Raw genomic sequence first — 27,089 nt, 5'->3', positions numbered from 1 at the left:
GATCAAATTCCTGCTCTACCATTCTGCCTTACCTTACAGCAGTTCCCTCTCAAGGGTTTGCTTGCTTCTGTGTCTTCTAGCTACTGAGCTCCACACTCACCTCCACCACATCTACAGCAAGGCTCAAGTGCTTCCAGAGCAAATGATGACATTCAGAACAATCTCAGCAGCTCTCAGCTCTGCCACCACAAACTGCCTCTTGGGTGCCAAGAGCCATGCTGTGATCAGATCTCCAGTTCTTCTGGTAACAAACTACTCATGGCTTCACTGGAAGGGGCTTCAGAGGCCAATGCTGATTTCCCAGGGTGGAAGGGTTCTGTTGAGTGCTAGAGTCACTCTCACTGGGGTTCCCAGCCCCACTGCACAGCCTGGGAGACAGGAAAGGGTTACAGCTGCCACACACCAAGAACTGCCCAGCTTGAATGGTGACCCTCAAAAGTGGGGTAGAAATCTTTAAGAAGGCCATTCTGAACCAGTCTCAGCAGTTCCTGGGCAGCTCTCCCCAGCTCAGCACTGCTGTGCATCTCTAGCTCCTCACCACCACTTCTGCTGCTCCCCACTTCAGGCAAATCCTCCCAGCACAAGGTCCTGCTGGAGAGTAACATTTTCTGCTTTAAACCAAATCATGGATTCTGGATGCTCTGCTGGTGCCACAAGTCTGTCTGCACAGCCTGGAGGGCTTTAATAATTGAACCCCTGAGCAGGAAGAGCTGCCCCAGTCCCACTGCAGGCATTCCAGAGGAGCTCCAGCAACAAGCTCCCAAATCTCCACAGCTCCAGGGCTTCCACAGAGATTTGTTTTCTGTATATCAGATATTTGTAACATTGAGCATGGGGTTCCTAACTCGACTCCTCCTTTCCGACAGAGTAAGTCCTGTCCTCAGGGTCTATCCAAGGAACAATAGATGATGACAGAACCTCAGAGGGGTCAGTATGTTTTCTGTCCTGAGCTGCTTCCCCCACTGCTGCATGATGCAGCTGCTGTCACTTGGTGTTCCTCTGAACTCTTCCAAATCACTTTCATTCCCTTCTGTAAGAAATCATATCCATGTCTCAACATTTCAGAGACAAGTACCCACCTGTTCTCCTGAAGGGAGGACAACTGGAGGGCACAGAAAGCCAGGAACAAACCTGTGGTGCTACAGCAGGAAACTGGAAGAGCCAGGAAATAAAAGCAAGAGCCCTGTCTATGCCTGTCAACTTCTGCACTGCAAAGAACAGCTTAGTTAAAATTTAAAAAAAAAAAAAAAAAAAAAAAAAAGCCCACAAACACTTCTAAAGGCTCCCCTTGCAGATTTCTCTGACCAAAATCACAACATGAAGACTCCCAAGTAAGGCTACAGTTCTGTTAATGATGTGAGAAATCCAGCATGTATCCTGTGACTAGCTTCACTAGGAAGCCAAGCACAGGTCCAGCAGAGCAGTGACATCTCCTGGAAGCCAACAAACCAACCAGCACAGAAAACAAATCCAGCTTTTAACTCTGCCATGCTAATTCCCCCTCAGTTTGGCTACTTCACTTAACAGCTGAGGCTGTAACAAATCCCACCACTGTTTAACTTGCCTCTCATGGTATAAATGAGGGTTTTATTGTCATAATCTCTGCTTCTTGGAGCTAATAAAGGTGCTTTTGGAGAAGCAAATGAAGGAAACTTTTATGGTCAGCTGGCTTCTCCTGATCCATAGGTGCTCCTTGTGGAGCACTGGAGATGCAAACACATTTGCACTCCCTCTTACAGGACATTCACAACCAACTTCTCTACCCAGACCCCAGCTTCCTGAGGAGAGGAATTCCAAGTGTAGTCCTCCAGTTTGCTTTCAAAACCCCTGCCCACAGCTGAGAAGGGGTAACTGCTTCTGCTCAAGAAAAGCCAAAGGGCCAGAGGAAAATAATTTTATTATATCCATGTTGAAAAGAGTTGGGGTGAACTTACACGCAGAGTTGGGGTGGGGTGGGAAGCTTTCTTTTTTTTTTTAATAGAACAAATGCTCATCCTTTCTTGCTGCAGGTGCTTTCACAGTCACTCTCTGACCTTTCTTACAGCCAGGGACCAAGCCAGGCACCGAGCAGTTCAGTGGACCAGATAAACAATGGTGTCACCAATGTCCTTGGTCAGGCCATTCTCAGTGACACGGACGTGCTTCTCCTCCAGGTCAATGTGGAAGGTGGCCTGCTCCAGAATGGGAGTCTTCTCTGCTTCCTCTCTGCCAAGGACTGGGACACGGCGGGGCCCCAGCACAGGGTCATCAAACCTCATCAGCTTCACTTTGGAGAGGTCTGCAGGGAAAAGAGCAGCTGCTCAGGCCACAGGATCAGCATGCAAGCTACAGCAGCCAAGGACGTGATCAAACCACACTTCACACTTGGTGCTTCTCTATCTGCTCCAAGGAAACACTTTCTGGGAATTACAGTGGGGAGCTACCCATTGAACATCTGTCCAGTCACACAGGAACACACCAGCAGAGGTGAGGATAAACCACACAGAAATACCAGCTCTCAGTACCACGCTCCAAGTACCAAACTTTCCCCCTCTGGCTTTGGGACAGCTCTGAGTGACTGAATAGTCATGAGATCTTTTATTCAGGAGTTAATTTGGGAGCCTGGGAGGAAGGAGCAGGTGAAGGTTAATTTAAATACCACCCCCTATTAAAACACACACTAATAAAAGGCTGCTAAGCAGCCCACGAACAATCTCTAGGCAGCCTGGGATCATTCAGCCAAGCTTTCCTCCAAGCACCACTTTCGAGCCCTTGTGCACCAAGAGAACAGTGACACCTCCTGGAAAAGACAGTGAGGAACCCCTGTGTAAGCCAAACGGTCTTACTTCCAACTGCCCACCCAGCAGGAGGCCAGCAGATAGAGACACAGCTGCAGCGTGTGCAGTGCATCTCCCCCTGCCCGGGTTTGCTGCCTACTTGGTTAGACATTCCCGTGTGCACCAACATCAGCCTGCAACTGTCTTTGTTCCACAGATAAACATTAAACACAAGCTGCTGGAAGATGGAAAGGGTGAGGGGGAAGGGAAAAAAAAAAAAACAACAAACCACAAACAGCAAAACCCACTCTGCTGGCCCACAAGCTGTTGGATGAGGTCCAGTTTCCTTCTTACACCCAGCTCACAGCACTTCAAACTGGTTTGGTTCTTAACTCCTGCATTCTTCATCAGAAACACAGCTGGTGTTCCTTTAAGAAAGCTGTTTTCCTTCCTTACATGGGCCAGAAACCTCATGTCCAGCATGGAATTTTCTCATGCCTTACTGTGTTTTCCAGAGAAGTGGGTAAATGAGGAACGCTGCAACTATCAACACTGGTTATTGCCAAGAAGAATCATGGAGTTACAAGGAACCCACTCTGTAATAGTGCTACCTACAGAGAACCACCTGGGGACTACCAGGACACACCAACACAAACTGCCCACAGCACTTAGGGAACTAACTTCTCTGCTTGGAAGAAGTGAGGGGAAAGCACAAGGGGAAATATCATCTACAGTCATCTCTGGCTGAAGCTAGGTTTTGGGGTGCCAGTGACAGAGCAAGAGCCTAATGAGGAACCCTACAGCAGAGTGGCTTACCTGTGTGTTCCCTCTGCTCTTGTGCACTCCCACAAAATTTCTGGCTCCTTTCTAAGCACCTACTGCAGCAGCACAAACTTCAGCAGCTTTCTGTCCCTACTTGTCTCCTGGAAAGGTTCCTCAGCTCAGTCTGTGGCGGTGAGCTCTGTGCCAGCATCTTACCTTTGATTCCTCTGTCCATCTTCATCAGGCGCCTGATCACTGTCTCTCTGTTGTCTCCTTGCCTGATTTCAATTTTTGTAGAGAAGTGGCCATTGGATGGTTGAGGGTTCACCAAAAACACAGACACACTGGGCTGTGGGAAAGTCAGCACAAGGATTAAAGGAGAATCTGCATTTCTGACCCAAGCCTCAGAGGGAACATGAAACTCAACCTAATCGACATCTTCTACCAAAAAAAATTCTGGATGGAAGAACCTCACTTGGAAACCCAAAGGCAGAAGGCAAGCAAGCCCTCAACCCCTTACAACAGCACCAGAGCATGCACAACTTTTTAGGATGTATTTAGGGAAATCTGTGAGATGTTTCCTGCTAAGTGTTAGAGCTAGAAATACTCATATAGGATACCACTGCTGTAAAGCTTCACTCCTCTTACACATTCCTCACTAACTCCCCCATCACACAGCTGTAGAATACTTTCAAAAGATTTTATTTTGCTGCAACTGAACAGACTTTCTTCACCCATTATAAACTAACAGGCAGAGAAAGCATGAAGAAACACTTAAGGATTCAGCAAACAAAGCCTCACCTAGACACAGAGTTTTAAAGTGTAATAAGCAGCCCCAGGACTTCTAAGCAGCAGCAGTGAAGAGAGACTCAGCCACACTTGCATAGCCCCTCTCAATTCTCTTTTTGACCTGTTTGAGCCACCACACCATCTACCTTATATAAAATACCAGCAGTTGAGGCTGACAGAAATAAGGTTTTGTGAATGCTCAGCTCTCTGGTTTATAACAGTACTCAGGTCAAGTCACTGAATTGTACTGGCTGGAAGAGTCTCAAAGCTGAGGTACAATTCCAGCCACACTCAGTTGTGTACAGAGGAAAAGCAGGATTGCCTCAGGAAATGTTTCTTCTTCTGATGGGGTGATGGGTCAAAGAAAAAAATATCCAACCTCCATGTCTGATTAAGCTTTCAAATTGCATATTTGATCTGTTTTGTTGGGGGCTTTTGTTTGTTTGGGTGGGTTGGTTTGTTTTAAACAAAATTTCTAGAGTTTGAATTTCTGATTTTACCTCGGTTCTGAATGTGGAAAATGGTTTTCCAGGACAGCAGTCTTCTTTTATTTTATCTTCTGCTTCAGAAGCAAACTTCACTTCAATGTGATCCAGCTGGAAAACAGAAAGCAGCAGCAGGAGGGATAAACAAGATTTTTGTGGTTTTGGAGGGAACCACAGGAGTTCCCAGGCCTCCCAACCAACTGCTGGCATAATGAAGTGGGAAGAAAATGTGCACTGACTTAGAGCAACCAAAGCACACCTGAAATCACAGAATGTGCTTTGCAGGTGGCCTGTTACCTGCTCTCTGCTCAAGGTGGACTGGTGCCCATTAGTCAGCCTCCAAGGACAAAGATTCCCCAGCCTCTCAAGGGAGCCTGTTCAAGCCTACACCACTCCCCTCTCCTCATGAGCCATCTCAGCCTCACCAGCTGGAACTACCACAGCAACTCTCTCATTTCACTGCCAGCCCACTACCAAGAAAGAGACTTTGCCATCTTCAGCTCTCTCCCTGTAGGACACACTCTGGACTCTCCCCAGCCATTTTGATGGTCCTCTGCTCACCAGCCACCAGCCTCAAAGCCTTTTTAAATGGGAGGTGTGGAATAAAGGAGGATGAGAAGGGGCCAGCACACTGACATAGTGCCAGATTCAAGCTTGGAGAGCTGAGCATAGAGAGCTGACTTCAACTTGGTGTGCCAGATCATGTCCTAGACAGCTAACTCCTGAAGTAGGTCAGAAGGCAGCATGGCTCATTTGCAGTGACAGCACACTCACATGACATTGACATTCATCCTGACAATCCCACAGCAACCCCAGAGTCCTTGGGGCAGAGCTGATGGCCCCCAGCATCAACTTACTGAGAAATGGGGCAATTCTGCCCTGGCACAGACCCTGACAACTCCTGTTAAACTTCAGGAGATTTAATAGCCCAGTTCTCCAGATTCTCCATATGGAAGATCCACTCCAACTAACAGATCCCCTCCCTGATGGAGCTGGAAAAGAGAAGGCTCTGGGGAGACCTAACAGCAACCTTCTAGTACCTGAAGGAAGCCTCCAAGGCTGCAGAGGGACTATTTACAAAGGCCTGCAGTGATGGGAAGAGGGGCAATGGTTCGAAATTAAGAGAAGAGTAGGTTTGACTGGATGTTAGGAACAAGTTCTTTATCATGAGGGTGGTAGAACACTACAACAGGTTGCCTGGGGAGGTAGCTGAGGTCCTACGCCTGAAGATATTCAAGGTGAGGCTGGACAAGGCTCTGAGCAACCTGGTATAGTGATGAGTGCCCCTGCTGACTGCAGGGCAGTTGGACTAAATGACCTCTGGAGGTCACTTCCAACCCAAACCATTCTGTGACTGTGAAGAAGCCAGGCCTGCACTGACCTCCAGGGAATTGGTCAGGTAGACAATGTTCTCCATCAGCACCGCACGCTCATCGAACTCCAGCTCCAGATCTAGAACACGTGAGCCATTCTTCTCCAGATTTTCCTGTCAGAAAGGGGAAAAAAAAAAAAAAAAAACACAAAAAACACCAAAGAATTTAAACCCTCTAAAGACTGCAAGTAAAAAGATGCTTCAAAGTGGCAACTTCTCTCCATTAGTCATGAAGAGAGGAGGCTTTTAAACACAAGAGCACTCTGCTGGCACAACAGGCTCACAGAAGAGCAATCATTTTCTTCTAACAGGGCTTTTTCTACAGGGAGTTAGTGACACTGAGAGGAGGAGTATGAGCAATTAGACCCTGTTTTTAATAGGGAACCAGAAAGGTGTTTGACATTCCCAGTTATTTGTAATCCCTAGTTAATGTGCAGGTGGAGAATTCACAGAATCAGTCAGCATTTCAGTGGTGTTTCACAGCAGGAACTGCAGTCTGATGACCTAGTTTAACACCAAGGACAAGCACACCCCAACTGGACATGTTCACAGCAGCTGTAAAACAAGTTCTCTGCAGGGAAATAACTGCTTTATATATGAACATAAAACTCACTTAATTAGTCCAGAAAGCCAACAGCAACAAGCAACAAGAGACAAAGCATCAGAGGCAATATTGAAACCATGTGATTTTATTTTTTTTGTCTAAAACAGAACTTGCTCCTCAGGATGCAGTGGGTCCCCCCTTCCTGCTCTTGCACATTGAGCCAGCTGGCTCCTCTGAAGCTCTGCTTTGTCAGGCTCAGCATGGTTGTGGTTTCCTGGTTTCCTTGTCAGTTTAATGGAAAAAAATCCCTGCATTAGCACTGAATTGCTTCCCTTTGTAAATCACAGCTGCTTCTACATTTAAGCCCTGCTCTGACAAATATGAAGCACAGGCAGAAGTGCTCCTTCCATGCTAGAGTTGGGGAATAATTGGTTTGAGGCAAACACTGAGCTAGAGAGCCTGAGCTAAGGTAGTTCTACACATTTATGTGAAGCTGCTTACTGCTCTTTCAGAGTGAAAGGATCAACTCCTGGATAAGCCTCAACACCATGCTCCTCACTGCTGCTGGACTAAGGACATCAAAACCCAGGGATGCTCAGGCCTAGCACACTTGTAGGGTGAAGCCTTCCTGACCTTGTCCAATGTGTCAGCTGATCTAGCACATCACTGCAACTCTACAAACAGCAGCTCCACAGCAGCTGTGCGCTCTCTGTTCTTCCAAAGGCTTCTGAACTTCCCTCAAAAGGAGTAACCAGAATAACCCAGGAGAGAGGGCAGAAGAACACCCCCTGCTTATAAAAATCTGACAAAGCTTAAAAAGAGCAGCCATTGCTGCTCTCATTTTAAATCAAGCCTTAAGGAGAAAAAGTCACATTTGTGCACTCATTTTCTCCATTACTAACCCCTCTCAACTTCTACAGACCATGAGTAGAAATCAAAAGGTTTTAAATCCTACCTCTGCCTCCTCTTCTCCCCCCACCTTTTTTTTTTCTTATTTAATTTTTTTTTATTCTTTGCTTCTTGGACCTTCTATTGCTGTATTTTTTTTTATCTGCAAGGGCAGACACAAAAAAAGTTTCACATAAAAAAATGTAAGCCAAGATTTTCACAGGCTTGCCCAACTCTGGGAAAATAACAAGGAAATATCAGAAATATCAGTAATTAAAATGTGAGAATGATACAGAAAAACCTCAGTTCCATTCAGGGCTTACAACAGCTCCTTTTTTCCCCTCAGTCATACACAGTGCAATCAACGGTCTTCAGCCTTATTCTTAACTCTCAGATGTTATGTCATTGTTATGCCTCCAGAGCAGCACCTCACTGTCACCTCAGCATGAAGAACTGGAAGAGTCAAAGATGATGAGTTTCAAGTGCAGCAGGATCCAGGTGTATCTGAAGCACAGACCACACAGCTGCAAAATAAATCACCTAGCCTCAGCTACAACTTTACCTCACCTGGGCTAACTCACGGAGAGATGTTCTTATTTTATCTTCCTTCCAGGGATGTCAAAGAAGTTTATAAAACAAAGAGCTGAAGATGCCAAAAAAGCACAGGGCAGGACAGAGGCTGAAGTCAAATGTTAGTAAAAGAGCCAGGAACGAAGGAAACCACAACACCCACACATCAAGCTACAGATTATCGCTGCCTTTGTCTGAGCTGTTTCATGCACAAAGGCTTTCTCTGCAGGAGAGCTGTCCCTCTGACACTCACCTTGACCATGGCAACAAAAGGCATCACCTTCTTCATGTACTTCTTCAGCTCTGGCAAGGCATTAAGCTCATTGGCAATTACTTTATTATCTGGCAGCTGACCTCCACCGACCTGAACATTGATGGACACACATCAAAAACTGCAAGGATCATTAAAAAGCCCCTTGGCCCTTTAACATCTTACACCCTTTGTGCTATCCCAGAAACACCAGCAAGGTTTGTCACCACCACTGAGCCCACACACAAAGATATTCTCATCCCTTTGGAACATTTTAAAAGAAAAATTGTAAAGCTTTGACCAAAGCCTCAGATAACTACTGTATTTGGGCAGCTCAGGATTGTTCTGCATTGCCCTTCTTTATGGTGACTCTTGATTCATGTACTTGTATTTCCTAGCAAAAAGCATTTTAAATCTACATTTAAACCTTAACACCAGCACATTTTTAAGCACTGGTTCCCTGAATTGGTTGGGATTTACATTCAAACTTCAGACATTTGCAACAATCCTATTTAGCAGATCAGACCAAAGAGAAGATTTTCATGTTGATGCAGAAAAAAAGCTTACAGAATGATGAAGTTTAATCCCCCAACCCAAATTTCAGATGAGGACTATTGGTTTATCTCAGTACCACAAGCTGGAGCAGTCACCACTCTCTAATCCATCAGCTACAACACGGGTTTGCTCAAGGTGAGGATGGCTCCTCCAGGTGGTGAAAACCACTCTCAGTCTCCCCATGGCAGAAGCACCAATTCTGATCTCAGAAAAGCTAGGTTCTTCTACCTATGACTGATGCATTCCATCCCAATGTACTTCTTGTAGCATCACTGAATGATATGCAACTGTTGAAGGACCAGAACTCTGAGCCCACTTCAGAATAAGGCAGCATTCATCTGTCAGTCAACAATGTCTCCTCAGAAATACACTTGGGAAGAAGAGCATTCTAAAAGCTAACCACTTACAAATGTAAAAATAAACAGACAATGGGCCCCTTTTTGCTCACATTGTCAATAACCACCAAAGTCATACTGTCAAATCAATCACTAGATGATCTTTAAGGTCCCTTTCAACCTAAGCAGTTCTATGAACCTAAGAATTCCTTGGGACGTTTTCAATGAGCACCAAAATTTACCGCATACTCATAAAAACAAAGAAAATTTTCATTATCTTGCTTTATGTTTAAACAATCTGGTCACAAAATACACCTTCTATGCTTTTTACAGATAAAAGAAGATAGCAAAGAAAAAAAAAAAGAGCCCCAAAAAAGCAGGTGAGCAGCCCCAAGAGAGAGGAAAGGATGCCCACCTGATAGTGCTTGCGCAGAACTGATAAGGTGGTGTGCTGCCAAGGTGGGTAGCTCTTTGCCACGTAGATGGTGCAGTGAGAAGGCTTCTGCACAGGTTCTTTAGTATTTTTCTAAGGAAATAAAGACCAAAAAAAAAAAAATGAGGAAGGAGCCTGAGGTAACACAGGGTTCTCAAGTACACACACTTCCAAGGTGACCTAGAACACTTCACCTTTCCTTTCCCTGGTGCCGTGTAGTTCTTGAGCCGGAGACGCAGGTCATGAGCTGCTTCCATGAGGTACTGAGAAGAGCGGATCAGAACTTCATCCACAGGACCTGCTGCTGGCCATGAGGCTCTCATGATGGAATCAGGCTTTGAAGAAGGGAAGAAGTGATATGCACAGAGTTGAAAATGCAGCAGTATCTGGTGGGTTTTCAACCCAGTACAGCTCGAGTGGACACTGGAGTTCAGACAGTTTGAACCATGGGGAGCAGCCACCTCTAACCAGGCTGCAAAGCAATAAGGACACAGCCAAGAAACCCTGATTTGCACATGTGTGAAGGACTCTGTGTACAATGACACCTGCCACATAGCCACAGGACTGGGTGTTAGGGACTCTGTACACAGTGATACCTGCCACATAGCCACAGGTCTTCAGCTCCAAGCACAAGGCACTTAAAGAATCAAATTGTTTCATGCATGAGCATATGAATATTGCATTATTTGGGTTAATTTTAGATCTCTTGGTGAGCAGACAAGCAAAGTGGCTTGCATCAAAGCTGCAGATACCATCACAGCAACAAGCTAGCTCTGCAACTTCACAGCCCTGGGGAGAGGAAGCTGTTATGGCTCCTCATACTTTAAGACACGTTTCTTCTACTTGCATGTGAAAGCCATTCATAACCTGATAGGAGCCTTTCTAAAAACCAGCAAAAGCTCCAAACCAAGTGACAGAACTGAAGTGTTGATACCTTTCCCAGCAGGGCCCAGATGTGTTCACACAGGTGGGGACAGATGGGGGCCAGCAGCAGAGTCTGCACTTCGATGAAGTGAAACACCAGGTCCCTGTGCATCCCCTCTATTGCCAGCTCACGGTATTTGTCTTTGGCTGCCTGCAACACAGCCAGCACAGCACCATTAACACTCCAGCTGCCCTTGGCAGAAAAACACACACAATCCTTGCTCTGAAATGCCTTGAGAATGTCAGTTCCTTAGAACTCAGTAAGGGATTATTACCAGACCTGTATTCCCCTGAAGCAGCCAGTGTGGGTTGGCCATTTGATTCATGCATTAATAGGATACTTTAAAAAGTGTTTATTGGCACAGACATGAAAGGGAGAACTACCCACAGCTGTGTATCAGGTACTATCACCCCACACAGCTTGCACAAAGATACTAATAAGTCTTAAGAAAAAGGAACTGAATGTGATCTATCATTACACATGGCTCAGCCTAATTAATCATATTCCTGCATATCATAAAGAAGCCACATAAAGGAGTCTCCAATTCATTAAGTGAAGCAGCATGGTTCAGCAGACACTCTGGAGACACAGCTTATGGAGTATATCAAAAAGCACTCTGCTTCCAAACAGTTTTGTTGATCTATTAACTGGATTTCTTATGAAAAGTTCCTTTTTACAAAGGAGCTAAAGAAAGGAAATACTCTCTTTAATAGCAGCTTTTGTTAAGCAGCTTTTTGTTCATAGTAGTTATCAGGATCATTTGCAGCATCACAGGTGTCTTCCTTTGCAGAATGACACAAGCAGAACTTTGTAATTTCAGATTTATTCCATGAAAGCACTCGTTTCTTTACAAACTCTGGCCCAAATTCAGCTGTGTAATTAAGGATCAGAGACACCAGGATCAAAAGAAATCCACAAAGTAACAAATACCATGTGTTGGTTTCTTATACCTGAGAAGAGACCTCCTACCTGAAATTCAAAGAAGCCAGTTTTCAGAGCTTCCTTAAACATCATCTTCTCATAGTTCTGCTCTGTCTTCATTATGCCTGCACTCATTTCACTGGGGAGGGAAGGCAACACATCACTACTGCTCCATCTACCCCACAGAATGGCAACAGTGTGCAAAGCAACCCTACCCATAGCCCCAGTGAAGCACACCCCCATAACCTGCTCTGCAGTGGGGTTTGTTTTAAGGAATTCATTCATTTGTAGGATAAAAATAATTACAGAGATGCTCTTTGCCAGAAAAAAAATAATGGACCAAAGTGTATCAGCAGCCTGTACAGTACCTGGCAAAGACCCTGTCATTGAAGGTGTTGGCAGGACCACTTCTTAGGCTATCCCTGTTTGCAATCATCTCCTTTACCCACTCCACCCATGTGTAGAGACGAAGGATACCAGCATCTGCCATGGCTTCCACAAAGTTGGCATCTTCAACAGTGTCTCCAGCATCAGCCAGGGCTAAGCGCATGCCTGAAAGACACAGGGGCAGCTACCATGGCTGGAAGGAGCCAGCTGGCAGAGAGAGGTGCAGGAGCCTTGGCACTCAAACCTGCAGCTGACTGTGCATTACTGCATGCAAACTACATTGACAAGCTTCCTGCAGCTAGAGACAGAGGCCAGCACTCTACCCACTCTGCTCTCCAAACGGGGAGGCCAGACACCAAGAACCAGGAGAGCACCGCATGTCCAAAAGCATGCAAGATGTCCAGACAGCATGGACAGGCACGGCACATGTGGTGGTGTGATCTCTGAAGGGAGTGGGGAAAAATTTCAGGTTGCCCAAGGAGATTGTGGGTGCCCCCTCGCTAGAGGTGTTCAAGGCCAGGTTGGATGAGGCCTTGATCAACCTGGTCTGGGGGAAGGTGTTCCTGCCCATGGCAGGGGGGGTTGGAACTAGATGATCTTCATGGTCCCTTCCAACCCAAACCATTCTATCAATCCATGAGTAAGAACGAAACAGGACCTCTAGAAGATCCTGCCCCCATGAGCAGCTCCTGGCTGAAGCAAGAACAGTGGTGGGAAGTGGGAGATTTGTTGCAGTTGAACACTCCAAATCCAATGCTCCTCTGAGAGCAAGCCACTCACTGTAGTCATTCTGGCATTAACTGCAAGTCAGTTGCAGGCCAGGACACACTCACCATCTGCAGAAAATTTGTCCACAGCTTGAGTTAGGGTAAGAAAGTTGCCTGTAGATTTAGACATCTGAAAGAAATAAAAGAATGTGTTTTCTCCCACCTCCATTCTGTGGTTGGGGAAGCCAGAGAGATGCATGAAGGCTCTGGGCAGACATGGAAAAAGCTGTGCCATACATGAAGCCTCACTGTACCTTTTCAGAGTTGAGAAGGAGATGTCCATTTGCTCTCACAGCTACTGGCCACTTCTCTCTAAAGAGAAGATACAAAGCATTTGGCAAAGTAAGCACATTTTCTTTTTTACATAAAGAACAAACATTTTCTGTTCCAGTTTGGTATGAGCACCTTAAGTAGAGTCTTCAGAAAAATACCTACAGGGTGCCCTAAAAAAAAAAAAAAATAAGTAGTGTCTTTGAAGATGAAAAGACAGCAGTGTAAGGGCTGGGCATTATCACTGCTGCCAGGGAGCACTGCACCTGCAATTACATTGCATTTACCTCCCTCTATTCAGCCACATCCAGTTGAAAGGCCAGGGACTGGCACTTCCCCACAGCACTCAGGAGCTGGGAGAAAATCTGTGCAGTTAGATTGCAGTTTTGCTTTAAACAGTGTTTTAGATGTTGTAAGTACTAATCTTTAAGAGGCTCCAGGAAAGTAAAACAAAAAAAAACACACATGAAAAAAAAAGAACTATCACACAACACCACAGGAAATAATGGTTAAAAGCCTTCATTTTCAGTAACTTCTTGTGCAGACAACTGGACCAAAGCTGCACCATCCAAAAAAGCCAATAACAAATGGACCAGCACTCCAAATTCCCCAGCTTTACCAGCTGCACAGCAGCTTGGCTTCACCTCCAAACTCACCTTTGATCTGACCACATAGCCACATGGTTGTAGAGGTAGTAGGACAGATGATTTGGAACAAGATCTTTGCCAGAAACCCTGAGATCCACAGGATACCAGAACTCAAACTCCTCCTTTAGCTTGTTCAACTTTTCCTTTGGAATCTCTGTTTTAGGGAAGGGAGCTGCCTTGAAGAAGATGTAATCCCAAACTTCTTTGCTCATTTGCTGTGCCCTGTGCAGAATGAATCCCACATTGAGATGACAGCAAAAGCTCCTCTTACACCCCACAGCATTTTGTGTAAGACAGCTTGGAACTGTTGCCTCACAACATTCTTCATTGAATGTGCTCAACCAGAGCAAAGAGCACACAGATAGATCACCTAAGAGCAGAAGAGTGAGTCCAAAACCAGAACTGGGAACTGCTCAAGCCATGCCCTTCCCAGACTGCCCTTTGCTATTTCCCAAAGACGCATGAAGGCTCCCATAAAGAACAGGTAACTAACAGCTAAAGCATACTCTTCAGTGCTCCTGAAGCCATGATCATTTCTTCTCCAGGTGCCACCCCTATGCCCCCAGCATCACTCATGACCTTACACTGAACATCTGGTCCTTAGAATCTCACTGGAGCCCACCAGACACCACCTGAACACATCTCAAATTGAATCATTTCAAATCAAACTTTTTTTTTTGTTAACATCTCCTGAGGTGCTTTGGCCTGTATTGTGCAGGGAGGAAAAGCACTCTGGGTCCAAAGAACCTTCAGGACTAGTTCAAATGACACTGAATCCCACCGGGCTGCAATAAGGTCCTACAAGCACCAGTTCTGTTTGGGATCAGCTAGTTACTGCTCTATCTTTAAATAACTGTGGGGTGCTGTGACTCTGCTTCTAGGTTTGGTACCAAACTTCACTGTAACTGAATGGAGGCTGACAAGGATGCACCATAAATTCCCTCATACCTTTTACTAAGACTTACTCCGAAATAAAGTGGTTTTAACTCTGTAGGAAATGAGTTATCTACTCACCTAGGAGTACACTGTAATTGTATGTACTTAATAACACCAAATCTACCATGCTCAGCATGCTCACTTCAAAGTTTGTTTGCAGACATGACTCCTGTGGAGCCTCTCTCTAATTACAGAGGTTGGAACCAAACTGGACGCCTGGCCATGTCTCTCAGCATTATTCCTGTTTGGAGAATCTTTGCTTTGAAATTGTTTTTCAGATTAGTTACAACACTGAATAAGGCAAGTTCCAGTGTGTGAACTACTCCAGAAAATAGTTCAGTCATGCAAAATTACAGCATAAGACTGAAGGCAAGGCTGGAAGTGGTTTTCATTCAGTTCCAGACCAGCTGTACTGTCTCAGCTGTCTGATCTCTAGCACTGGAAGTTCACAACTCTCCAAGAGGTCACAGGACAGTCACTGGAGGTATTTTAGTACAAGTGCCTTCATCCTCTTACTTTGAAGGCTCCCACACAGGAGCTGTGGATAAAAGAGGGCTCAAATCTAAAGAAGTCCCCATTTTTTCACACTGTGACAAAAGCCAAATGCTGATCCTGCTCACTTTGTACACCAAAGCACACAATTTTTATAGGTGCAAAGCAGTCTCAATAAACAGAGACACTTCAGCAGCCCCTGAAACCAGTCACTCCAAACCACCTGGTAAGGACCATGTCATGGCAAGACAAACAAATATTCAAAAAGGAGATTTCCTCTGCAGACAGCTCTGCTTCTGGGGATGTTGACCCTCTCTCTCTGGCCACCATACTCCTTTCTCTTTCCTTATTTCCCTTCTGCAGATCTGCTCTAACTTACCTAGCAGCAGTTTAAGTTTTAACAAGGATGCTTTTTAAGACCAAAACCAAAGAATCAGCTTCCTTGGCAATTCTGTCAAGAACGATTTAGGAGATAAGCACAAGGAATAGATCAAGCAAACCTCATGAGCCACTCACCTGATGCCCAGAGGAGATTCTCCCTGGCCCCTCAGGTTCCCTCCCTGGAGCAGATGGGCCACAGTGTAATAGGCCATGTAGATAGTGGAGTCAGAGAGAGACTCTATCAGCCACTGCTCGTCCCAGGGCAGCCGGGTACCTGCAGGAGATGGCAGCCCGGTCAGACACAGCCAGCAGGACACTCAGGCACACACAAGCAGCTCATGGCTCTCAGAGGAATACAGATGGAGACACACACACATGCAAGTACTCATGCTCATGGCTTTCAAAATATCCTTTCTTAAAAAAAAAAAAATCCAGCTTCAGCATTTGAAACTGTTATCAAAGAGAAAAGCCCTGCTGCTTTTGTAGTCAGCTTCTTAACACGACTGCCAAACAAATCGCAGCTCATGGACTCAGAGAATACTTTGGGTTGGAAGGGACCTTAAAGATCATCCACTTCCAACCCCTTGCCATGGGCAAGGACACTTTCCACTAGACCAGGTTGCTCAAGGCCTCATCCAGCCTGGCTTTGAACACCTCCAGGGAGGGGGCATCCATAACCTCCCTGGGCAACCTGTTCCAGTGTCTCACCACCCTCACTGTCAAGAATTTCTTCCTAATCTCCACTCTAAATCTTCCCTCTTCCAGCTTCAATCCATTCGCTCTTATCCTGTCACTACAAGCCCTTGTAAAAAGCATGACAGTGCAACAGCTGTCCCATGTCAAAAGCTACACAAGATGAAGGCTTGTCAGAATTTAAAAACACCCAAGAAGTGGTGGAGTTCCTTCTCCTAAGGTCACTACCAAATCAATGGCCCAGGCAAAAGGCTATGGGGATAATACATGGAATCACTGCAGCAAGGCAAAAATAAACCCTCCTCTAGCCACATGTGTAAATGCCAGTGTGCCCTCCCTGGCATGCCGGGTCAGGATAGATGTTGGTTGCTCTTACCCACACCACCTAGAGTCCTAGAGAGCACCAAAGCCTTCCAAACAGTGACAGTCCCACCCTCATGAAGCACTGAGTAGGAGAAGCAGCAATTTGCCTACCTAAGCCATATGTCCTGGAGCATGCATGCTCTTGTAGCCAGCCTAAAGTAGCTTCAAAATTTCTCCTAGTCTCTTCACAAAACCTGTAAGAAATAAGTAATTACTCCTCTCAGCCCTCCTAGATCACCACCAGCAATCACTCCCCTTCACAACTGTTTTCATAACTTACGTCTCTAGATGTTTCAAGCATTCTGATGTCTCCTTCTTCCAGTTCACTTCACCATAATCTAAATACCTATAGGCAGGAGAAGTTTATTGGAACAAAGCAATCCATAGGTAGGACATCACTGGGCAGGAACTTCAGAACTACAGCTTTACTTCACCTACCACTGGTCACAAAGGGCCACCACACACTCATCAGCAGACCTTGACATAACTTGTTTCTCAGGTTCCATATAAATCATGGCTTCATCCTAAGGGATGAAATGGCAATAAAAGTTAAGACTGAACTACTTAGTCTTAAAAGTCCTCACATTTCACTACAAAGCATCCTCTCCACTCTGCTCTGTTCTACAGCATTTGCTGCATGGCTTTCATCACAGCACAGGCTCTCTGCCTCAGTATTCACCTCAGTAAAACAAGGGCAATGCTCAGCTAGGCACTCTTTAGGCATCAGTTCAGATGATTTTGTGAAGAATGTCTCTGTGCATGACACAAAGGAGGAGAGAAGCACAAAATATTACTCACTGACTACACCCCTGCTGATCAAAACAGCTACCTGCCCAACTGTATTGACAATGAAACCAAACCACCAAAATATCTCCTGGAGAAGGTGATAGAATGAGCAGGCAATTAGAGGTCTCTAATCAAGCTCTTCATCCCAGAACACAAGGTCCTTCTTTTAGCAGCACTTTACACTCTATATTGATCTAGGAGGTGCAGAACCAGGCCTGAGAAGTTTCCTCAGGGACACAACTACTCCTAAAAGAACAGAAAGGATCACTCAAGATCAGCTGTGTGCACACCAGCACATACCTTATCCACCATCATCTTCTGAATCACTTTCTTGACATCTTGAACCTTCTGTCCTTTGAATCCATCCACCAACATTACCTGTGAAAGAAGGGCCACAGGAGCTGAGTTTAATTAACAAGAAACGGTTGCAGTAGTTTTTTAGGTCAGCATAAAGGAGTAGCATTTACTGCAGTCATTAATATACAGAAAATAGGAATGGAAGGGGTGTTGTTTTTATTAAAAACAATCATCTTTACCCACATAGCAAACTGAACACAGATAGTCAGGAATAAAAAAAACTGCTGCCAGCTACAAGAAAACAGCTCAGAAATACACCAAGGAAATCCCTACACAAGTAAAGACAGGAGGGGGAAAAAAAAAAAAAAAGAAATAACAAAACAAAACCACCAAGTCCTACCCCAACACACCGCTCTTTTCACAGCGGCTGCCAAATCAATACTTAAAACTGAGCAGCACCCCAGAGGGTGATCATTTGCTAGGAAATAGAATTCTAAATCCCAGTTTGCAGTCCTAGATTCTTCCATTCTCTTTCTTCAGTTGTACATAACTCCTGCAACAGCAGACCCTGACTGCAGGGGAAGTCCAAAGGAAAAGTGGGCTGGGAAAACAAAGCAAAAATATTCCTCTTTCTTGCAGTCTGTTGTTTGCTTTCTGATTTTTCATTCTTTATCACTTTTTTTTTACCTCCTGATCAAATTCAGCAAGAAAACACTTATCCAAATCTGTTATTACTTACTCCCTCATAAAATCCTTTCAGGTACACTCTCTCCTTGGCCTCAGCAAGCTTCTCTCTGTCATTCTGGCTCTGGATTTTGAGCTCATCACAGATAAATGGTGCACACAGGTTACCATAATCTGGAATTTCAATGATGGGCACCTGAGAATTAACAAAACTGTGTCAGATATTCAGTCTGAATTATCATCAAACCTACATGAAGATTTGCTTCCTGCATTTCACAAGCTCTACTGAAGTGCTGCACTGCATGCAGCAGACACAGGTATCTTTAACTTGGTTTGCAGGCCCAGGTTAGCATGGGAGCCTGAAGCACAGATTATGCAGGGGAAGAGGTAGCTGTTACTAGTTACCTGGCCAAAAGCAACAGAAACAGTAGCAGAAGCAGGAGCCAGGGCTATGTCAAACTCCTGCTGTGCTGTGCAACTGTCTGTGAAGTTACACAGGACTTACAGTATTCTCCAAACCAGTAACTCCCACAGAAATCAAAACATCCCTTTATCTCTGAAGTACAGCATCAAATAACAAATCTTGGTTATTACAACTACAGCAAAACAAAAACTTGAATCTGAACTTTTCAGCTCTTGCAGCTGAGGAGGACTTCATAGGGACACCCTGACAGTTTCTGTGAGTTTCCTACCAGTGAACACAAAGCCTGTGTCCTACAGAGGGCTTCACTCACCGGTTCGAATGGAAGGACCATTTCATCCCTGATGCCATACTTCATCCTCAAAGCCTTTGAAAGTTAGAAGAAAACAAAATGCAACATGGATAAAGAAACAATTTTCTAGATTTACAGGGGCTGACCCATTCATAGGGTCTTTTTTGTACATAATAATCTATTATAGAGCAGACAAAGCCACTTCCTCACCTTTCTACCATCCCTCACACCTGATTTTAATCCCTGCCCATTCCCCAAGTGATTCTTTGTCTGCATGGAACCATTCCAGGTCAGGCTGGACCTGGAACCTGCAACCTGCTCTAGTTGCAGATGTCCCTGCTCACTGCAGAGAGTTTGGAACAGGTGAGCTTTAAGCATCCCTTCCAAAACAAACTATTCCATGATTTGACTTTTAAGAGGGGAAAACCAGTACTGCTCTGCCCTTAAAGAAGACAAACATTCAATAGCCAGGGCTGTTCAGATGCTCTTGAAGCTGCAACAGAACAGCTACTTTAAGTCTCACTTGAAATTCACAGAGGTCTCAGTCTCACCTCTCAAACTCACTTCCACAACAGGGATTTATTTCTATTTCACTGGTTCTCTCCTCTACTTTAGTATGCAGCAGAAGCCACAGGATTCTTGTCCAAAACTTTTCTCAAAGTCTGAGAACAAACATCTCTATCTGTCCCAGCCCACCTGGTTTTAACTTCATTGATTTCAAGTTGGACACAGCAAAACTCCAACGAAAGGGTTTCATTTTTCCCCTTGGACACTCCCCACACTATGGAAAGCAAACACAGCCAGAAGCAGTTCTGTTAACACTGACCTGTTTTTTTTTCAGATCCCTAAGGGCTGCAATGTCATCTGGAGAATCTGAGGGAACACTTGTCACCACTCCAGTTCCTCAAAGGATAAGATACAGCAGGTTAAAAAATTAGCCAACAGGAACTGAATGCACAGTGTGCATCAACCAGGCTTCTGTCAAGTTACCTTTGTCTTCCTTGATAGTGAGCATGGGGAGGGCATAGATCACCTTGTAGATGGTGAGGGGTGCTGAAAGTGCAGCACCAAGGATCTCCTGCACAAGGCAAAGGAACATCATTACACTCAGTAACATAAATAACTCTTTGTCAGCCTAGCTCAGTATAAACTCTCCTGGGTGACATTCTTCACATTTGCTGACATTTCAAACAACTGTTGTAACAAACAAAAACACTGGGGGAAAAAAGAATCAGTGTACGTTAGAGAAGGAAGAAGTAGGTAGGAAAATCAAGTGGGCACCACTTGAGACAGTACACGGACTACTGACTAGTAGAAAAGTTAAAGAACAGAAAATAAAAGAAAAAGCAAAATCACTGAAGTGTAGAGCTGGCAAAAAAAAAGATAGTAAACAGCAGAGTTTGCCTTAAAGTATCTGAAGGGAAGAATGAATGAGGTTAATGAGGAAGCTGATGCCAAAAGCCAGATTAAATAGAGGCAGAGGAAAAGCACATCAAGACCATTTATCCACTGACAGGAGGTAGCTGCAGTCATCTTCTACCTCTCTAACTTGCTTGAAATCACATCATGACCCCTATCAAAAAAAAAAAAAAAGTGTATTTCCTACTTCATCCTTCCAAGCAGGCTCAAGAAAGATGGCGACAAGCTGTAGTGAGTGGAGATGGAGTGATGGGAGCAGCCTGAAGATGCTCTGCATTAGGATGAACAAATGCCACTAGCTTTAGTCAAAGCACAGAAGTTAAGGATAGCAAATATGAAAACATTCCACCACCAAGCTAAGAATACTTCACTCAAAGATGTGCTGAGAGCATCAGCACTGGCAAAAAGTACTTTCACATAACCTTTTCTAGCTCTTACTTCTTTGTGCCCCTTTCCATTCCTCCTAGAGCAGTCATCACTCTCTCCAGCACACAGAAAACTCATGCTTAAAGCCATTCATGAAGTAACACTCAGGTAATAGCAGTGCATCTGTCCACAGGTAAGTGCCTCAGGTTCAACTCCCAGAAGCAGCTGCAGCTGAACTGCCAAGGAAGCTGCCTTCCTGTTTTACCACTTAACACTCCAAGGTTTGTAGTAGCTTGTGTAGTAGTTCTTGTATTTTCTTTATAAGCAGAATTCTACAATCACCTCTGCAACACTAAGCCTCACAGGAACAGCCAAGCTTGAGCAGCACACTACAAGATGCTCACCTCTCCCATCAGCTCCTTGACAACAGGCACAACTCCATTGTCTTTGGTGAAGCCCTGGTAGGACATGTTCCTGGCAGCTCTCTGGGTGCAGATGAAGATGTCCCCACTGACAGTCTCAAAGCCAATGTACTTCATGTCTGGGCGCACCCAGCAGTTGGTCTGTCCAAACATGGTTTCTGGTCTGAGTGTGGCAGCCACCAAGAAGATATTTTTTCCTCTCAGGCCACTAGTGGGGAGGGGGAAAAAAGTACTTTAGAAATCATCAGAACAAAGCCATTCAGGGTAATGCAAAACATGCTTTTAAGCTAACGTGAACTTTTAGGTAGCATTTCCTAAGGGATAAAAACATGCCACCTTCTTGGTAGGATTTTTATTTTCTTCCTCTAAGTTCCAGTGTGAGTCCCACAGAGACCAAGTCTTTGAAGTGACAGAAGTGAGAGGGTGAAATTCAATCCTGCATTAGGTAAACTGGACTGTCTACTTCAATGGTCACTTCTGGTCACAAGGCAGAACCTATCTGCCATTACAAATTCAAGACCTACCTTAATTTTGCAGGATAAGGATCCAAGACCTTCATTTTTATTAGTGTGTACTCCTGAGGCCCCACACCCTGCAATTCACAAATATGCACCAGTCAACCCATGACATTGACCTGAGCAGTAAAGAAATCAGCTCGTGTTTTACAGTAACCCAGCCCAAATACCATGCAAGGCTGGTAAATGATGCTTCCATTGACAAAAAGAGCAGCTCACTACAATGTAGACTGGAGAGAGAGGTCATCCTTTAGCCCTCTGTCCAAAAATGGACTCACCACAGCCTCTACCTCTGCAATACATCAACTACTGACAACTGACTTGCTCTGATTGAACAGAGAACAATACCAGATAGTGATGCTGCTGACAAGCTGCCAAATAACCACAGCAAACAGCTGCAATGGAAACCAATGTCCACAGCTCGACAGAAATCTTCCCAGTAGAGAAGTTCACTCCAGTTCCACCTGCACTGAGCACTTTGAATCACTCTGGACATGCAAAACCCATTTTGTCCCAAGATGCAAGTTATTTTCCCATTCAGCATTCAAGATAAGCAACACATTGTTACCTCTCCTGTTTGCCTGTCATGATCCATGCAAGGCTGGCCATCCTTTGGAGAGTAAATGGTGTATCTAGAAAAAGGTCCAATGTCAGTTAACAGCAAACACAAGAACACAGCCAAGAGGAAAACAAAGACCTTTATGGAAGAGAGCTCTTGATGGAACTTTGGGATTTTGTGCAAATCTGTTCCCATCTATGCCACCAGTCAGTTTGAAAAGATGTCAGCATGGGCTGTGTTTTGCTTTGAGCTGTTACCCATGGAAACACCAAACCAAGACCACAAGCTCACACTCTGTGCTAGCACAACATACACAACTTTATCATGTCTAGTGCAGTGAAAGGATTCTGCTTTAATGTGAGTTGTAAGCATGTTCTAGAGACACCTTCTAGACTCCCTCTTTGCTTATCCAGATTCACAGTGACTCAGAGCTGAGGCAGGCTTTACCTTTTCCCAAACTTGATCTTATTTCTCTCCTTTAAGGTAAGGAACTGCCATCGTACAAAGGAATCATAGTAAGGGTTAACATCTGTAGTGACAAAGGAACGCCTCCAGTCCACCTGGAAATGGGAGAGTCTCCAGTAAGTGAATACCATCAGAAATGCAAGGAACCTCACAGCAGGAAACCTGTATCTTAAAAATCAAAAGTAGATAATGCAAGTGCATTATTGTGTTTGAAGGGGCTACAGGAGAGCTGGAGAGGGGCTCTTTACAAAGGCATGGAGTGAAGCCTTCAAACTGGAAGAAGCTGGACTGAGAAATCAGGAAGGAATTCTTCCCCATGAGGATGGTGAGGCACTAGAACAGGTTGCCTGGAGAAGTTGTAGAGGATCCAAGCCTGGAAGGGTTCCAAGAACAGGTTGTATGGGACCTTGAGCAACCTGGTCTAGTGAAAGGTGTCCCTGCCCATGGCAGAGTGTTGGAACTAGATGATCTTTAAGGCCCCTTCCAATCCAAACCAGTATCTAATTCTAGGATCACACAAAGAGTGCATGCTTAAAAACATATCCACACAGTCTCTGTGCGCTTCCAAGTCTTCCAGAGCTGAGATGTCAGATTCAAGGCCTTGCCTGCTGACTGAGGATTTTTAGATGTTCTGTGGCAGTTTTAAACAGCCACTCAAGCTACATTTCAGCACTTACCTGTTTCATCTTTAGTTTAAAAAAAAAATCACTTGTCAGTAGGACAAGTACCTTTACTTAACAGCACACCATCAGTCTCCCTCAAGCTACTGACAATGCTGCCTACAGAACTGATCTGATACAGATCTGATACAGAAACAAGAGGTCACAATTCCTTCATTCAGTTTTTGTTTCCAGCTGAGATCACTGCACATGGTATAAGCACTGTATAAAGAAGCACTTAATGATCACCTAGACTATTAGAAGGTGAAATTAATATGTCCACAAACCAGAAATATTTCTGATGTTCTGCAGATAACCTTCTCAAAGCAGCAGCACATTCAGAAAAACACCACCACAAGCTGGCTGCCCATATAACTGAGTTTTAAATCTCAGACTCACCTTCAATCCCATGCTCTTCAGATCCTGGACAGCAAGGGGAGGGAAATAATCCAGCCAGTGCTCAGCTTCAGAAAAATTGACTACTTCTGCATCAGAAAGACCCAAAGACTTCATGATTCCCCACTGGTATTTGGAAGAGCCAGTCTTGGCAGCAGCCTTACTCTGAAAGGACAATTGTGATCAGAAAAACGTGCACACCCTTGTGACAGCTTCATGAGCTCAGGAGTATTTCTCTGCATTGATGGCATGATTTCCATTCCCAGATAAACAAGTGAATACAAATATTCTAGTGGCCTTTCTCTAGCTATGAAGATTAATTAAGAGAATTTCTGACCTACACCATTTCCACGTTACTTTTTTTGCAGTGATTATCCTCCAAATATCTTATGTCTGTACACAACAGTAACTTGCTACCTGCAAGAGCAGGAAGATCACACCTTCTGCTGATGCAGAGCAGACAGAATCCCAATCCAGTTCTTCCAGTGTGACAATGTCATGAGCACACATGCACAATGTACATAACACCTCTGAATTTTGGCTGGACTTGAGTCATTTGCTTACTTTGTGATAATCCCAAAATCTGTCCGGTTGAAACACCTGATAAGCCAAAACAACAATTTGGATGTTTTTACTTGTTAGCATAACCAGTCAGGAGAGGCCAGACACTGATTCACAAGAAAAGAATCAGAACAGAGGTGTGTGTGTACATACAGACATAAATATACATCATCCCCTACCTCTGAGAAAGCAGGGCTACTTCCTACAACCTGTTTGTGAATGCTTTGTGAAGGGAAAAAAAAAAAAAAAAACAAGAAAAAAAAAGAGTGAGTGTTACTCTGGGTGGTCTCATTTTTTTTCAGGAAACTCTTAACCAGTGCACCAGCTCACCACTAAGATGTCACACATTAAAATGCTATCTCTGGAACCACACAGTTGTCTTTTTCAAGCCCACCTTAGAAGGCACCCAGCTGCCTTGGGAAAAGCAAGCAAAATGTGTATCTCAGGGTTCTCCAAATGCAAAGCAAGAAGACCCCCTAAGGCATACCTTGAAGCTTTGAAAGCACAGCTACCAATCCAGAAAGTTTGTTTGAAGTTTACCTTTTTGCCTTTTGCTTTGTCTTTGATGATAATTTCTTCTTCCTTTTTCCCAGAATTTTCTTCCTCCTCTTCCTCCTCATCAGGAAATTCAGGTGGGCAGCCATATAACTCCATTTCTCTCTTCAGCTTATCTGCACAAGCCTAAAGAGAGTCATTGGCAGTCGTTAGTACTTCTCTATGGCCATCACTTCAGTCATGGCTCAGGAGTGCTTGCTACTGACAGCACTTTGCATTTCACCACCCTTTAAACTTCCCTGGACACTGCATTAACCCCTAGGAGATCTTGCACCCTCAGGAACCCTGACATAACAGGAAGAGGGTCGCAGAGAGGATTTTATTAAAAAAATACAAGAAAACTTGGGTTTAAAGCTCTTTGTTTCCTGGAAAGTGATAATAGATAGTTTAAGCACATCTTTATGACAAATTTGGGTTCCAAATCACATCAATTTGATGAAATTTTGATAAAGTGATGTTTGGAATAGTCAGCAACCATGGTCTAAATAGCATTAGGTATAAAAAAACAGTACAAAAAGTCCTCAGCATCTCCCAACATCTTACCTTTATAGGCATCCCAGTGCAGTGCAGCCCAAATGGAAACAAGCAGCTCTTCCCCTTTAGCCTCTGGTACCCAACTGCAAACTGTGTAAGGGGAAAAATGAAAGAGAAGAAACCAAAATGGCACCAGGCTCATTGCTGGCCCCCTCCACATAACATAAGTGCAGTTCCTTCTTTAACATGAAGCTACTGAGAGAGAGATGAAGGCAGCTAACAGCACCCAGGAAGGTAATGAACAGAAAATGTGGTGAAACTAGATTTTGTAATCAGCACTGCCACTGCCTGGTTATGAAAGCACAAGTGCTCCTCACTTCCAGGAGGCTGGTTTGGGCTGGAGAAGAATGGGGTCAAAGAAGGGATTCATTCTGTGGAATCCTGTCCACTAACACCTGTTAGCACACCAGAGCACAGTGTTCATCACCAAAAGAGACAAGAAGACTTCCTGTGAAGTTTGTGCTATTTGACAGCACCTCCTAAAAACATTGGCAGACCTGGAAGACTGAATAAACAGCTGTGTTCTAGACTCCTAGGAAAAGCAGTGAGTGATGTTTCTCTTCAACCAAAAATACTGCCACTGAAAAGAGGGGATAAAAGGAAAGTTTGCCTAAGTCAGTGATCTAGAAAGTCATTAAGAAGGTGTTCTGTTAGCTCAAAATGTAGCTGCTACATCAGGATTGGTTCCAGAATAGCATTTAAAGCTATTAGAAAGGAAAATTTTTACCTCACATTTGGATAACGAAAACGTGTGTCCCAGGTGAAGGCGGCCATTCATGTAGGGGTAAGGAAAGGTGACAAAGTACTTCCCTGTGCTGAGAAGAAATTAAGAATTAAACCAGGTAATCAGCTTTTAAAATGGCCATCAGAAGACACACAAGTGCAGGTTAACAGACAGGTTCAGCTATCATCAGCCCACAGTGACATTAAAGTAATACTTTCCCTGCCAGTAACAGGAGTCTCTGATTTTAAAGAGCTGATACTGTAACAGGTTTTAGCATCTTGAAAAAACACACAAAAGAAAACACCCACATAGGCCTGAGAACACAAAGAACCTCTGAAACATATAAACATCTTCCCAAAGGTAACAAATTCTAATCCTGCCTCTCTATACTAATTACTGCAAAAGCTTGAAGTCATTTATTTGACCTCACTGTTTTTTTCAGTGTAAACTGTTTCTCAGTTCACAGGGATCTCTCATTGCAGGCTGTTTTGAGTACATGTTATGTTCTCTTCAACATTTCAAGCAGCCAGAGATAAAATCTGTGAGGAAACAAAAGCAGCTACCTCTTTTGGTTCCGTCTATCTGCAGCATTGACCTCAAAGACTCGCTCATTGTCCCATTTCTGCTGGATCTCTTTTTCAATTTTCTTCAGGAAATCGACTTTTGCTGTCCCTTTACGTTCCTGTCAAACACAAAGGGAAAGCCTGGCTGAAGGGGCTAAGAAATGCAAAATGCGTTACAGACCACCCTCTCACTAGGAATGAGCACTCCTCTGGGCTCTGTAACACTGCAGCATCATCTCACAGCTGAGCATCATTGACGTGAACTCCTTGGGATCCAGCCTTCTGAAGCAAGATCTAAAATCCCTTTTCTTCAAGGGGAAGGGCTCTGCAGTAGCCAGCACAACGCATAA

General features: G+C 44.4%; 1 protein-coding gene across 3 annotated transcripts; it reads right to left on the bottom strand.

The window, feature by feature from the left end:
- Positions 1 to 1,971: 1,971 nt before the first annotated feature.
- LARS1 (leucyl-tRNA synthetase 1) lies at positions 1,972 to 26,245 on the bottom strand. 3 transcript variants are annotated; one of them, XM_054389467.1, is made up of 30 exons: positions 26,180 to 26,245; positions 25,462 to 25,542; positions 24,904 to 25,044; positions 23,806 to 23,967; positions 22,730 to 22,842; positions 22,292 to 22,355; positions 21,733 to 21,800; positions 21,191 to 21,416; positions 19,992 to 20,079; positions 19,828 to 19,904; positions 19,023 to 19,076; positions 18,344 to 18,484; positions 17,608 to 17,685; positions 16,960 to 17,045; positions 16,802 to 16,867; positions 16,633 to 16,715; positions 15,601 to 15,739; positions 13,666 to 13,878; positions 12,994 to 13,051; positions 12,806 to 12,869; positions 11,954 to 12,137; positions 11,634 to 11,724; positions 10,674 to 10,814; positions 9,934 to 10,074; positions 9,722 to 9,832; positions 8,420 to 8,530; positions 6,174 to 6,278; positions 4,808 to 4,903; positions 3,735 to 3,867; positions 1,972 to 2,278 (listed from the first exon to the last, which is right to left on the bottom strand). In XM_054389467.1, exons 1-30 carry the CDS (start codon positions 26,228 to 26,230, stop codon positions 2,073 to 2,075), a joined length of 3,372 nt encoding a protein of 1,123 aa, XP_054245442.1. In that variant the 5' UTR covers positions 26,231 to 26,245; the 3' UTR covers positions 1,972 to 2,072. The 3 variants fall into 3 exon arrangements, with proteins under 3 accessions (XP_054245442.1, XP_054245444.1, XP_054245443.1); XM_054389469.1 differs by lacking the exon at positions 24,904 to 25,044; XM_054389468.1 differs by lacking the exon at positions 25,462 to 25,542.
- Between the last annotated feature and the right edge of the window lie 844 nt (positions 26,246 to 27,089).

The sequence above is a fragment of the Indicator indicator genome, chromosome 18, assembly GCF_027791375.1.
Source record: "Indicator indicator isolate 239-I01 chromosome 18, UM_Iind_1.1, whole genome shotgun sequence".
Lineage (NCBI taxonomy): Eukaryota > Metazoa > Chordata > Aves > Piciformes > Indicatoridae > Indicator > Indicator indicator.
The sequence above is the reverse complement of the archived record's forward strand: the minus strand, read 5'-3'. Positions and strand labels throughout refer to the sequence as shown.

Excerpts from the sequence above, each read along its gene's own strand:
- LARS1 (XM_054389467.1), bottom strand. The coding sequence starts at position 26,230 with ATGAATGGCCGCCTTCACCTGGGACACACGTTTTCGTTATCCAAATGT. Across the intron at positions 16,868-16,959 it reads GTGGCCCTTTGTGACCAGTG|GTATTTAGATTATGGTGAAG; the intron begins GTAGGTGAAGTA and ends TCCTGCCTATAG. Across the intron at positions 9,833-9,933 it reads CGGCACCAGGGAAAGGAAAG|AAAAATACTAAAGAACCTGT; the intron begins GTGAAGTGTTCT and ends TTATTTCCTTAG.